We start from the raw sequence: 14,242 nt of genomic DNA, 5'->3' as shown, positions 1-14,242 counted from the left end.
AAAGCCCGAACCGCCAGATTCCTTCCGCGATAAATCAGATCGTCGCCCAACATGCCGAGATCTGACGACCCAAACGAGCCTGCCTGGCCATCTAGCTTTCTCCCGTCAGATGATTACGCCCGCGTACGGAAGTCACCTGGAGCTCCCAAGAAGGGCAACTTCTTCTCGAGACTTTTCAGAGGAGGCGACACAGAGTACTCTCGCATCAAGCAGTCTCGCACGGAGCAACAACAGCCAAAGAGAGACAACTTCTTCTCCAAGCTCATCGATCGAGCCGCCGCCAGCTTCAAAAAGCAGAAGAAATCCACCGCATCCTTCTCATCTCCCCAGAAGTTCTAGCAGCGCATCAAGGGAAAGGGAGGGGGCAGCATGTGGTTTTCCTCAGCCCGCCGCATCTGGGACCACATCACCGGCAACGACGAAGAGAACGAGGAGTACCTACTGCAAGCCTGGCGCAACCGCCCCCCTTCCATAGCCCACACGATCTCCGACCTCGACAGCGAGTCAGGCCTCGACCCAGAGGATGCTCCCAACCGTATGGACTCGCAAGGGAACTGGTATTACCAGGTAAGCAGCTCAACGCGCGTCAGCGAATGGCTGCTGACGACCTTTGGGACCAGCCCAGCGAGTGCGTTGTGAAGCTTCGCATTGGCCACTCCGACTGTACTCACGCAAGGGATGAGAATGGCCGCTTCTATCACAAAGGACTGGCCGATGAAACCATCATCAACTCTTCGCCGCACGAGCAAATGTACAATGCCACCCTTACTGCCCTTGTCCTCAACCGCAACGCGGACAAGGCCCTTGAGGCTGCGGACGAGCTGAACAAGAACCTTTTGGAAGCCATTGTGAAGGCAAAGACCATCAATAATGGAAGTTGGAAGGAGCTTGAGGAGGACGAAGAGGATGAGCAGGATGAAACACTGGGTGCCTCCATCCAGAGCAGGCCCAAGCTTAAGCTGGACCATATTGAGATTGCATCCAAGAATGCTGTTTGTCAAGACCGGTGTGGCTTGTTCACCATTGAGGGGGTCCGTCGATCCAGCATCACACCCCCGGCTCACATTGCTGCCTTGAGAGACGAGATTGCTCAGATGGAGATGGATATCTTGAACCTCTTGGGTTGAGGTACTGGCATGGACTTCAGGATTAGGAAACACTACAGGATGTACTATAGCTGGGGTTGAGCTTGGGAGATACCCAGTTGCTGGATTACCCTCCCGGGAATGGGTTCATCTATACATGAACACCTTGATAGACGCAGTAAAAATATCGTTTCTTTTCCCATGGGTAGGTTACACCGTTGATTGGGACCTTCAGGAACAATCTAGCAGCACACGAGAAGCCGGGAACTCCGATAAGGTTGGCTATGAAGGTTGGCCCGCATGACCACGATGGGTACTTGTCGTGCTTTCTCCGAAGCCCAGCCCATAACTTACAAGTAGAGACCCCCAAAGCAATACTGCGGAGTTTCCGATCGACCTCTTCTCATCTAGTCCATACATTCGTACATATACGCGCGGAAAGTCTACAGCTTAGCCTCATCTCGCTGCTTCCACATTACCCTCCTCCACAGACGGCATCCACATCGTCATCATGATTCACCCCCCGCAAGGCGCGATCTTCACCGATGAAGAAGGCATCCAAGTAAGTAATTCCCATCATCTCAGCCCATCCCTGGCGGAGTATACTAACACATCACACGAAGGACGCCGCAGAAACACTTCGTCGCTTGTACGCCATGCACGCAGCCGAGAGGTTGCGTCTCAAAGCGCTCCAGGACCAAGTAGCAACGGACTTCAACAAAAATATGAAGATTCTCGAGGAACGAGAGGCAGACCTTCAAGCTCAGGCCGACTGTTTTGATCAGAGCGTGCGCGACTGGGAAGACGCGATGTTAGTGGAGAAGGCATTCGTCAGAGATATGGAGATGCTCAAGAAGCGCGAGGCGGATCTTCAAGCTCGGACTAAGGCTTTTGGGAAGCGCGTCCGTAAGTGGGAAGATGCGATGTTCTACATTACAGAGTATAACGACGCCTTCTTCGCTGCCGTTTTTGGGGGTGCTGTTGTGCTTGGTTACGTTCTTGGCCGGCGAAAGATCTTTTAGGAAGAGATTCGTCCGCACCAGAAGGCCAAAATGGGGGAGGCAGCTATATTCGTTCACTGGACATATTGGATGACCAAAAAACACATAATCAAGGGCCAGGACGGAGGCATACTGATGTCAACGTCATGTTGCTGGTTGTATGATATCTTACGCATCCATGTCCAACAGAGAGACTGCTTGCTACAGGAAGACCTCATCGTTAATATCAAAACACTGTCCTGAAAACTCTTACTAAGCCGACTTGCAGAAAAGGCACCTCACACTCTCTGTCTGGCTGGTAGGTAGTGAGGGCTGATTACATAAGGGCTGAAAATTTCCTTCGCCTGCTCAAGACCACCAGACAACAAAAAGGAAGGCACCCAAGGTCACCCCCTCAACAACCAAACTTCACACAACCACACTTTGTTTTCACACAACGCATCACAACAAAAAGCAGCACAGTCATACATCACCAGAAAGTCCGCCTTTGCTATTCCCCATAAAGAACTAAACCTTTCACCCATCGCACGCTTCCCTTCAACAGTCAAGATGTTGCAGCGTGCCGAGAGCTCCATCTCTGCCTTCAGAGACCAGCCTGAGATCCTTGAGGTGAGCGCGCCCCAAGATAAACCCCAAAGAGGCCTTTTTTGGTCCTGAATACTGACTACTCTCGTCTTTCCTAGGAGCTCCATCAGAACTACGTCCACGCCACTGCTCAGAATTACGCAGCTGCAGCCAACTAGAAGAAGGCCATAGCGCGTGTTGAGCAGCTCAAAGCCATGCAAAAGGGCCTCATTGGCGAGACGCTTAAGAAGAAAGCTGAGCTTGACAAGAGCATCGATGAGAATGTTGTGAGGGAGAAGAATCTTGAGGCGTCACTCCAAGCTGCAGTCGAGAGCCTGGACAAGACCGCCAAGGACAAGACTCGTCTCCTTGAGGAGCGGACCCAACTCCTACAGAAAATGGTCACCATGGACGCCTATCAGAAAGAGTTAGCTGAGAAGATGGCCGCTCTTGATGCCGAGGAGGCCGAGCTGTCCAAGACCAAGGCTGCTGTCGAGGCCATGGAGAAGAAGATGGCTGAGAGACAGGCCGTTGTTGAGGCCAAGGAGGCTGCTGTTGTGGTCGAGCAGGCTAAGCTGTCCAAGATCAAGGCTGCTGTCGAGGCTAAGGAGCAGAGACTGGCTGCCGTCCTCAAGGCCAACCCGGCTTTCAAGGCGCTCTTTGACGGTGGTGAGGAATCTGTTGATGAGGCTACTCGGGGCATGGCAGCCGTGTGCATGGAGGTGAAGGACGAGGGAGAGGCTGCCGTCAAGGACGAGTCTCTCTCTCGTGCCTAAAATCTCTCTTTGGCCCTGTTTCCCTCCAACTTGTTTTTCCCTTCCCACAGAAATTTGTTTCCTCAAAAATCCCTACTTTACTTCACAAACAACCATCACCAACTTTTCTCCTAGCCACCTCTCAACCACCAAGATGCTTCAGAAGCCCGACCACAGCATCCTCAACATGGACTCTGAGCTCCTCCAGGTAAGTGACACCAATCTCCCCTCGCTCTATCTCGAAATTTGCAAGGTCTAACGAATTTTCACCCACAGACGTACATCGCGCAGCTCCAGTACGAGATCACCCGCCACATCGCTCTCAACATGCAGCTGGAGCAGATCAACAACGACCTCCGAATGCAGCAAGCCATGGCCGAGGAGCAGCAGGCGACTATGGTCGGTTTGCTTGGAGTCGTTCAGAAGGGCAATAAGCAGCTTGCGGAGGGACTGCAGAGCCTTCGCAAGGGACAGGCGGCGCTTGAGAAGGAGCAGCAGAGACTCGAGGACCTGGATAAGAAGCTCAAGGCCCAGGAGGAGATGATCAAAGACAAGATGGAGGTACTTGATGACATGGCGAAGCTGGTGGACAAGCGGTTCGAGGATTTTATGCGTCGCGCCGCCAATCGCAGCAAGCTGATGGAGGGCAACGACAAGATGGAGGAGGGCGACAGCAAGAAGGAGAAGGGCAACGAGAAGACGGAGTAAAGGTTTTCCCCTTTCACTTGGAACTTCGTCGGAAACTACACATGCTGCCAGACGGGTTCTCTTAGACTTGGTACTCGTCATCGCTGTTGGAGGTAGTCGTCCCTACCGTCCAAGAATGGGATCCCAATACACCACAACAAATGCCTGGACTTTTGCAAATTGTATGGAACTACATGACAGTGACACCATAAAACTTAGGTTGCCTTGACGCCTTGCGGAGATGTAATGGCTGGAACATGGAGACGAGGCGCGTTGAGACGGATTGGAAAGCGTCTGTTGACTGATCGAGTGCTGGGCCCGATTGGGCTGCATGTGCATGTAGTAGGTTCTCTATAAAACAGGCCCCACGACGCATCCATCCTCCGAATCAACCCGTTCCTGGATCTCGAGAAGGCCGTCGAGAAGACCGAGTAGTCGTTGAAGCCTGTACCGCGCCGGAATTGTCGCACGCTGCGAGACGGGTTCTCTCTGATGCCCTGGTTCGTATCGCCGTCGGTGATCGTCATTGCCGTTCAGGTATAGGACCTCGATACACAAGGGAAGGTTCGAGACTCCACAGGTCCAAGACCTAACCGAGGATCTTGGTGGCGTAGGGAGCTACCTCCGCAGCCAATGCGTAGACGAATCGCTTCCCATCAACGTCCGCAGTTCCCTCCTTTCCAGGCTCGCCAAAGGCCTGCTGAATTGCCTCGTGCACCTTGGCCTGGACCTCGAACATGTGTGCGCGAAGAACATAGTTGATGCGGGCCTGCTTCTTCTCATTGCCCTTGCTCTCGATCATCAGGCCACGGTGGTCGCGCATGGAGTCGAGCAGCGCGGCGATAATGTAGGTCGCGGTGGTAAAGTAGTCCTTCTTCCGGAGACCGTCTTCATCGGCAATGTACATGCAAACCGGGTAGCAGATGCTGTTGGCAACCTCATGGATGTAGCCTCGGTTGAGAATGACCGACTGCTGAGGGATTGGGCGAGAGAGGTGAGCGACACCAATTCCAGTACCACAAAATGAAAGAACGTTTCAGACTCACAGGCGCAATGGAGGGCAGCTGGGTAGCCAGGTACTTCAGATTGAAGGGCTTGAGGGGATGCTTGGGATCGACGTTTTGCTTCTTCATCTCGAGTTCACCAAGAGTGTGGGTGATCGCGTCGATGCCTTTCTGAATTTCAGCCACACGCTGCTTCATGTTCTGGAAAGCGGCCTGCTGCTGCACATCAGACAGTTAGAAAGAAAGAAATCTTTTAGGGAAAAGGCGCGCTGAAGTACATACGTCCATTGTGCGATTGTTCTGCTTTTTGCTTTTGTGAACACTTGACAGGTGAAGCGTGGAGAAGTTGAGAGCAGGACTCATCAAAAAGATATCAAAGATGGATTGTTTTGTAAGATGTGGGCACGGACCTCAAGCTTCACAACCACCTGGGATTTGAGAAGCAGAGGAAGGAGCGGCCAACTAAGATGCTCCTGCCTTTTGTTTTAGGATGGTTTGTTTCGGGGGAATGCAACAGCAGCTTGGTGGAACATAATTGCAATCCAGGGTTTAGCCTTGGATGCTATCAGTGATTTTGAGCGTTGTTGATGGAATCACGGTCTTGAGAGTCTATCTGGTCTAGAAGGAAGGTTGATCCGTTCTACATAGCATGAGGAAGACCACAAGAGCTCTTCTGACTCCATCAGTGTCATCCACTGTCTAGAGGACTGCCATCCGTCATCGGCATCCATCGCCAATACGGCCGTACGTGTACGTAAGCAAGCAAAATGATCATCTTTGGCGCTTCTCAGAAACGAAAATCTGCCATCGGAAGAGCGAAGACCCTGGGGAACGAAGACAGTTGCAGTCCGACCACGCGGGAAGACAGCATTCGGCCGAGGCAGACCATCGCAGCGGACACACTCGCACAAAGACACAAAAGATGTTGAGCAGGAACCAGCGACACCGACGGCTTTTGCCGCAAATATTCGGGATGAAATTATCAATCGCGGCGTACTCGTCCAAGAACGTCCTAACCACATCCTGATCAGACGAGTATTGTGCTTGCAAGGTCTCACGAAGCTGAAATCGGAGACTGGCGAACATCATATCAGGGAGCAGTAATCTTTAGACACACGTAGCAAAATCTGTGACAGGAATCGTGAAATCTCAATTGGAGGGTATCAAGAATAGCGACCCAAGTTATCCCAAACCACGAACCAAACACAGCGAAACCTCAAGCACTACTCACGGAAAGACCATGCCATTCTGCTGAGCCCATTGGAACAACGAATCCATCCGCTGCTTGTTGTTGGAAGCCTTCCGCTCGACCTCCCGGAATCTCTCCTCCATGACCTCCAGCTGGTGCTCGAAAGCCAGAATCTTCTTGTCTTTGATCTCAAGTTCATACTCAAGATCCTGAATCTTCTCGCCCATGACCTTCAACTGCTGCTCGACGCTCAGCAGTTTGCCCTTGTTGTAGCGGTAGTCGTCGGAGAGATAGTCGTAGCGCTCCTGGGCCAACTCCAGCTCGACAGAGTAGAAGTGGGAGTACTTGGCGTGATTCTTGTAGCCGTTGGCGGCAGCGGAGGCGGCAACGAAGGTCTGCAGCATCTGCTCGGAAGCCATGCCCATCAGCCGGGCAACACCACGAAGGTCGATGTCAGGCTGAAGAGACAGCCTCATGATTTCGAGGTGATTGCGCTCAAAGGCCTCAATGGCGAGATGGTGGACCGGATTGCCGTGAAGAAGCGCCTACATTCAAGTCAGCAAGGGTAACCCAACTGAGTAAGTCCGCATTTGCAACTGCGTGATAGAGCCGCTTGTCCGCTTCCCCCAGACCGACTGGGAATTTTTGCCGTAGCTCACCCAACCCGCGTAAACCCCTCCAGACTATTGTCCTTCTGCAGTAGAGACTCGAGAACCTCCCCTGCCTTCTGAGCCGGTTGCAAGCCGACACAGACCTGGGCGCGCACCCCGATGGAAGTCCGGACCGAGTCCGGTATCGAGACACGATCCGGGGAAGTGATCACCTCGAAGGGAAACCCAGCCAGTGCCACCCAAGGGCAGCAGAGGCCAGGGTAAACGGAGTCCTAATCACAAGGCGCCCAGGCGAGAGTCCGCGGCGAGAGATCCGCTTCCAAACGCCCAAGCACCGAGCGACGTAGCCAGGCCCGTAAGGTTTTGCACCCTTCGCAATGACACGTGCAGACTCAAGGCAAAGAAAACAGGCAAATGAGAATGAATGGACTTACCACAAGATTGAAGACCGCCGAATACCTCTCGGCAGGAACAAGGGTGCCGGCGCGGGAGTTGTCATCACCATCCTGCGAAGAAAAGAATCAGCAAATGCAGCAAGATTTGACAGGTGACGGGGAAAGACAATCGCGGGAGACTTGCGAGGAGGATGTGTTTGGGTGCATCAAAAATGGTCGCAATGGACAGAAACGAGAGGCAGGAAGGTGAGGAAAACGTACCCTGGAAGGCTGAGCCGAGGCACCGTTACGCGAGCTGAAGGGCTTCATCTGTGATGCTGTCGGAGGAAAGGTTCGGGATGGAATGAATCTGAGGTGGTCTGAAAAATCTTCGAGAATGGGTTGTGAAGACGAAAGAAGGAAGAGATGGTTGAGGGTCGGCGGGCTGGAGGAAAAGGTGGCAGGGTGGAAAGACTGAAGGAAGTGGTAGGGCTGAAATACGCGACGGCTGCAGCCCTGGTACGTATCATCGGTTGCCCTGGAGACTTTTCACGACCTGTTGAAAAGTCTGCTGAAGGACGATGGTGAATGTGAAGTAAAAGTGAGGTTGAAGTTGAAGTTCAAGGAAGGAGCAGATCTCGGAGTGGGTCCGGACTATTGCTACTTACCAGGTACCTAAGGTACCTTGTATCGAGGGGCGCTTCAGCGGGCGACAAATCGCACGGGAAGGATGGCGACCTGGGACCGGGTGATTGTGTAAAGTAATTAGGTGCCTAAAGTTCAACGTGGCAAGTGGGAAAAAAAAAAAGCAGCGCCGCAAGAGTTCGACTTTTGAGCCTGCGGACTTGACAGGTCCCCCACTCTCGTCCAAGATGTCAGCAGCTTCCGTCTCATACTCTTTGGAAGCACCTGTCGTTCGCCTCGTCAGTTGTCTCACAACTTTCAGACTCTTTCATCATGGGGACCAAAAGGAAGAAGATCGGAAAGAACCACCGCCTCAAGCTCAAAGCAAAGAAACGACGAGAAGCCGCTGCTGCTGCCGATGCTGCCGCAGAGGCATCGGCGAGCAAGGTGTTTTGGCCGCGAGCGAAGAACACGACGACGACCCAAGAAGAATCCGCTGGTTCTGCGTACTCCTCTACCCGACACTCTTCCCAGAGTACTCAATTCACTTCATGGCAATCCGCCAATGACGACCAAGGTCGTGAGCTTCTGATTGGCATGGCCAAACTCCGAGTACGTTCTTGAAAACCCACATCGTCCATCCAGATTTCTAATGCCGTTTGCGCAGGAGAACAGGCAGCCGAAGTACAAGGTCGCTCAGGGATACGCTGAAGACCACGAGAGGCGATTGAAGCTCATTGAACTTCATATCGAGTCTGTCGCGGACATGTTCACGGAGAATCGCCTGGACATCACCAAGAATCGCCTAGACATCGACGGAGTCTCCACCGACATTAGAGACCTTATCGACGCGTTCAACGAAGCTGTTGAAGAAGGGAAGCTCATTGGCCAGAAGGTGGATCTCGCTCTGGCCGTTCTGGTCCGCCTCGCGAAGCGACAGACTGCCGCAAGCAACAATTGCACGGAGCAAAACGAAAAGATAGAGGCGGCTCAGGAGGATATCAAGGCGGCTCAGGAGAAAATCAACACGGCCCGGGAGGATATCGAGGAGCTTTTCTTTTCTCTGGCAGGAGCCTCAACTTCGTCGAAGGCATCTTCTGAGTCCATGAAGACCCTTTTCGATGAGAAGGTTGAAAATCTGGAGTCAAAGGTTGACGCAGAGCTCCAGAAGATCAGGGAGGCCTTTGAGGAACGTCTTGCACAACAGCTAGAGAAGAGCACCACCAAGACTACAGGAGAACCTTTTACAACTGCGGGGGAGGAGAGGGAGATTAAGGAGGACCAAGGCAGTTGGAAGGGACGGCTTCGTTCTCGCGAACAACATCCGGCTTAGAATTGGGACCTTTGTGGAATCATGTCAAGACAAGGAGTCGCTAGACAAAGAAGCTGATTGACCAAGAAGCTGATTTTTTGTTGGTTCCATACACCACGCAGAGTGTACAGAACATCCATTTGAAGCTCTGCATCAGCATGGGTAATGACCATGGCGTTGATGGGCTGCAAGACAATGCTTCGGCGATGAAGTCGCCCTCCATTGTGAGACAGGTGGGGCCTTCATCGCAACGTTCAGGGTCCCGGGCCTGCATCGGCAGTTGAGGTGGAGCTTAAATTGAACGGCCCGGGCCGGGCCGCAGGGCCACCAGACAGCGCTGTCCCGTCGGGGCTGCACCTGCACGAGACCCTCCAAGAAAAACCAAAAGCACAATTGCCTCTTGATTCCCAACTTGGTTTTCTATGTAGGGTTGAAGTTTTGATAGGATAGTCTCTTTGAACTCGGCAACTTTCTTATCCTCCGGGATTTTGCGCTCCCCAAGCTATTGGGCTGTCGCGAATAGAAAAGAACCAGGGAAAGTGGTCAAAGAAATAGGTCTCCTTCAGGGTGCGAACAATTGGCGTCGACACGAGCCATCTGCTTCTCAATAACTGTTGCAGTAAGACCCATTGGTGGTGTGGACGGCCGACAGTCCCGTCATCTACAGAGCGTCCAAAATTTGCGGCATCCGGTTGGCGAATGGAAGGTGTTAGACCCTGTACCGCTTAACTAGTGTAAGCACTAACTTAATAAATCCACTTATAGATTCCTACCTAAATATAGCTTATTTATATTAAGTATATATACCCTCCTTTTTTTTAGTATTTAGGCTAATTTAGCCCCTTTTAGCTAGTTATATATTAATTAATATATTTAATATACTATATTACTAACTATAACTATTACTTAATAGTTATAAGCTTAGTTAATTTCTAATAGTAAACTCTTATTATATATATTATTTAAAATATTATTTAAGCTATTAATTAGTAGATCTAATATAATAGAGCTTATTATAGCCTTAATATCTAATTAAGCTAAGTAATATAGCTAATAATTATAAATAATATAAAATAATAGGGATAATAGAGATTATTTAAGCGTTCCTTAATATATTTAGTATTATTTATAATAAATAGATAACTAATAACTTTATATATTAAGATAGATAAAAGCTCTATATTAAAATAAAAATAAATCCCTTATATATTATTAGATTATTAAGATCTTAATATAAATATAAGATATTATTAAAATAAATACTTTAGAGTATTTCTTTAATTAAAATAAGAAAATAATTTATTAATTTTATACTTAAATAGTTAATATAGGTTTTAATATTAATATAAATAATAAGCTAACTCTCTAAAGCTTTATTAACTATAGTAAATAGTATATTTAAATTATAATAATTACTAAATTATATAAAGTTAAAAGATATATTAATTTAAATATAATTAATAATAATAAAAAGCTTATTATTAAATATTTTAATATAGATAATAAGAACTTTAGTAATAAGATATCTCTTATAAAAATAAAATATTAAAACGCTTTATAAAAATAAAAGGAGAATAAAGTTAATATATAAGCTATAACTAAAGAGATTATAAAGTCTATTTTATTATTATATTATTAGAAGATCCTTAAGTATAATAATATTTATATTATATTAAAAGAGATTAAAGATAATATTAAACTAAATAACTTTATATAGTAGAGATATATCTATTAATAATATTAAACTTATCTTTACTTTATTAAAAGGTTTTAACTAAACTAATAGCTATTAACCTATAAAGAGATTATAATAGATATAATATCTATTAAAGTACTAATACTTATAGATCTATTTACTTAAGTATTAGACTTTCTATATATTATTAAGGGTATCTTATTTGAATACTTTAATAGTACTTTAATATTATTCTTTAAGACTAACTAAAAGATTAAATTAAATATATTAACTACTAAAGGAAAGTCTATAAGTATAAAAGAGGCTAATAAGTTTTAATAATAAGTTTATATATTTTATTTAGACTAACTAATAGTATTAAAGCCTCCTTTTATTATATTTAAAGATATTAATTATATTATTTAATAAGGGGGTAATAAGAATATAATAACTATATTAATACCCTATAATAATAAAAGAGTATAGAGAGATAGTAATAAAACTCTAAAGTACTTAGTCTATAATAATACGTTTTACTTTATTATAGACTATATTTATATAAACTTATTAATCTAGCTTAAGGTATATAATCTAAATAATATTAATAATAAGAGAAAGATTAATATTAGATATAAATAGTTATTAATACTATTTTATAGCTACTTTAAGAGAAAACTTAATAATATAAATATTAATATAAGTAATATATAGAAGAATAAAAAGTTTAATATAAACTTATATAATTAGAGAGATTATAATAAAAGTAAAAAGCCTTCTTATTTATACTTTTAATTAAAGGATTAAAAGAATAAATAGATATCCTTTTATACTACTTTATATATTAATATAGAGTTAATCTATTTTAATTCTTTCTTTTATATTACTACTTTAAGTTATATTAATAGTAATACCTTTTATAATAGTATAATTATAAACTATAATATAGACTTTTATATATATAATAATATAAACTATATAAAAGATTTAAACTATATTTATATTAAAGTTATTCTTCTTAATAGTAGAGAAACTATAGCTATTACTATTAAATTAATAAAAATATAGCTAAACTAAAGAGGTAAAGAGATATATTATTTATATATTTATAAAGTTTAATATTATCTATTTTATTTGATAATATTATTATTATCTAGCTAATTTAAGAAAAAGGGTTTATTATTCTTCTAGAGAGTCTCTAGACTTCTAAATAAGTAAGATAAAGTAATATATATAATATCTTTAATTTATAGCTAATATATTCTTAAATACTATAAATTTAATATAGATATAAACTATAATAACGCTAAATCTCTATTATAAATAGTCTATTTTAATATATTAGAGGATAAAACTAACTAGTTATATATAAAATTTAAGTCTTTTATTACAACCCATTAGGCATAACCAACAAAGGACACCCCACTAGGATACTAGGCAGTTATAACAACATATTTATATATAGGATCACGGGAACACACAAGGATCCCTCAGGAACAGAAGAACTATAGTATAGGTCACATAACAATAAGATAAGAGATTAGATCTATATAATCAAGATACAGCATCCATATTCCAGAAAGACGGAAGCCATATGCCAAGGATACAGGAGCCATACAGGGCATATACAGCACCCAGCAATAGGACTACCCAGGACCTATATATAGGATAGACTTAAGTCCGCTTAAGGATAAACTTCTATAGCTCTTTAGTAATTAACTTATAATTATTACTTATAATACTTTTAGCTATACCTAAGTAATAATTACTCTATAACTCTTATTAAGGCCTTAACTAATCACTAAGACCTTTAAAGACCTATAATTACTCAACTAGACCTATAGAACGACTAATAACTATTTATAGTTCTTAATCCCTAACTTACTATTAATATAAACCCACTATTAGTTAGCTAGCTATAATATCTTTATTATTATTATATATAAATAAAGTAGAGGCCTAGCTTTAATATAAGAGGCTTAATTATCTAAATATATAAAGCCTTAAATAACTTATAAAGATAATAATAGGTATTAAACTTAAAGGGATTATAAAAGATAAATATAAAGTATATACTATTAATAAGGTAATTTAATAAATATTAAGGAGAACTCTTAATTACTAGCTAATAGTACTAAGTAGTTATATAACTATTAACTTTTTTATAATAAGTAATCTATATAATAAAGAGAAAGTTCTAATGTGGTTGATAAGCGAGCTGGCCGGATAAGCAAGCTGGCCACCTAACTGCGCCTAACCTATCTCCTACCTTCTAACTCTTACACTACTATAACCAAATAATATAGTTACTAAATAGCGAAAATAGATTGAACTTAGCCCTCTAGGCTATCTAAAAAGACCTAAATCTTAGCGTCCAAGCTGCTATAAAGATCTATTTAGTCCCCCATTTAATACTTAGCGCGCAAATAAAGGGAACCCTACTATAATGCAATATAATGCCTAACTTATGGAATTTAACTACGCTAGAAGAAGAGAAGCTAGTTAAGTATATTCTCAACCTAGATTCCTAATTATTTCCTCCCTATATTAGTAGTATAGAAGATATAGCTAATTAACTACTTACTAACTATAACGCGCCCCCTATTAGGAAGCATTAGGCCTTAAACTTTATTAAGTAATAACTATAGCTCTAGATATACTTTTTTTATAAGTCTAACTATAAGAGGGCTTAATATAAAGACCTAGACGTAATAAATATATAGTTTTAGCTTATAATAAATATAATTATAAAATATAGTATTATAGACTTAGATATCTATAACTTTAATAAGATTAGGTTTATAATAGGCTAGATTATATCTAGAATAGTTATAATGAGCGCTAAGAGGCATTTAAATATAAAAATAATATAGCCTAATAATTATAAATAGGTTATAGTTATTTAGGCTATTAGTTTGTTAGGCTATAGCGTTCCACTATATATTATTGTTTTAGGGTAATATTACCTCTCTAGCTAGTATATAGAAATAGGTCTCCTATATAACTAGGTTATTATAATGTCTAAAAACGGATAGATAATAAATAAAAGAGGCCTAGATTAGCTCTAGTACTTTAATTAGTATATAAAACTATATATAAGTAGTAGATATTACCTCCTCATTATTAATAGGTATAAAAGTCACTATACTGCTAACTTTGAGATATATTATAAGGAAAACAATATTATTATACTTTATATATTAGCTTATTCCTCTTACTTACTTTAGCCCTTAGATATTAGGTATTTTAGACTACTAAAGAAGGCGTATAGTTAATAAATTAAGGATAAGATACGCTAGGGTAATACCTATATTTTAAAGGAAGACTTCTTTCTTACGTTTTATGAGGCTTTTATATAAGCCCT

At 43.3% G+C, this 14,242-nt stretch overlaps 6 protein-coding genes across 6 annotated transcripts; 5 read left to right on the top strand and 1 right to left on the bottom strand.

Annotated features, from left to right (window-relative positions):
• Positions 1-51: 51 nt before the first annotated feature.
• Positions 52-339, top strand: CkaCkLH20_04418 (uncharacterized protein; the record flags this gene model as incomplete). Its single annotated transcript, XM_038887137.1, has 1 exon — positions 52-339. One exon carries the CDS (start codon positions 52-54, stop codon positions 337-339), a length of 288 nt encoding a protein of 95 aa, XP_038747303.1.
• A 30-nt stretch (positions 340-369) lies between these two features.
• CkaCkLH20_04417 (uncharacterized protein) lies at positions 370-2,107 on the top strand (the record flags this gene model as incomplete). Its single annotated transcript, XM_038887136.1, has 4 exons — positions 370-567; positions 621-1,122; positions 1,577-1,647; positions 1,709-2,107. 4 exons carry the CDS (start codon positions 370-372, stop codon positions 2,105-2,107), a joined length of 1,170 nt encoding a protein of 389 aa, XP_038747302.1.
• A 528-nt stretch (positions 2,108-2,635) lies between these two features.
• CkaCkLH20_04416 (uncharacterized protein) lies at positions 2,636-3,426 on the top strand (the record flags this gene model as incomplete). The annotated part of the gene is made up of 2 exons (XM_038887135.1): positions 2,636-2,695; positions 2,830-3,426. 2 exons carry the CDS (start codon positions 2,636-2,638, stop codon positions 3,424-3,426), a joined length of 657 nt encoding a protein of 218 aa, XP_038747301.1.
• Positions 3,427-3,559: 133 nt separating this feature from the next.
• On the top strand, positions 3,560-4,113 carry CkaCkLH20_04415 (uncharacterized protein; the record flags this gene model as incomplete). The annotated part of the gene is made up of 2 exons (XM_038887134.1): positions 3,560-3,613; positions 3,682-4,113. 2 exons carry the CDS (start codon positions 3,560-3,562, stop codon positions 4,111-4,113), a joined length of 486 nt encoding a protein of 161 aa, XP_038747300.1.
• A 568-nt stretch (positions 4,114-4,681) lies between these two features.
• Positions 4,682-7,600, bottom strand: CkaCkLH20_04414 (uncharacterized protein; the record flags this gene model as incomplete). The annotated part of the gene is made up of 6 exons (XM_038887133.1): positions 4,682-5,065; positions 5,139-5,315; positions 5,379-5,418; positions 6,328-6,830; positions 7,331-7,402; positions 7,553-7,600. The coding sequence occupies 6 exons, from the start codon at positions 7,598-7,600 to the stop codon at positions 4,682-4,684; spliced, it is 1,224 nt and encodes a 407-aa protein (XP_038747299.1).
• Positions 7,601-8,227: 627 nt separating this feature from the next.
• Positions 8,228-9,227, top strand: CkaCkLH20_04413 (uncharacterized protein; the record flags this gene model as incomplete). The annotated part of the gene is made up of 2 exons (XM_038887132.1): positions 8,228-8,506; positions 8,562-9,227. 2 exons carry the CDS (start codon positions 8,228-8,230, stop codon positions 9,225-9,227), a joined length of 945 nt encoding a protein of 314 aa, XP_038747298.1.
• Between the last annotated feature and the right edge of the window lie 5,015 nt (positions 9,228-14,242).

The sequence above is a fragment of the Colletotrichum karsti genome (genome assembly GCF_011947395.1).
Source record: "Colletotrichum karsti strain CkLH20 chromosome Unknown Scaffold12, whole genome shotgun sequence".
NCBI classification, from domain to species: Eukaryota; Fungi; Ascomycota; class Sordariomycetes; order Glomerellales; family Glomerellaceae; genus Colletotrichum; species Colletotrichum karsti.
Note: the sequence above shows the minus strand (reverse complement) of the source record. Positions and strands in the feature narration are given on the sequence as shown.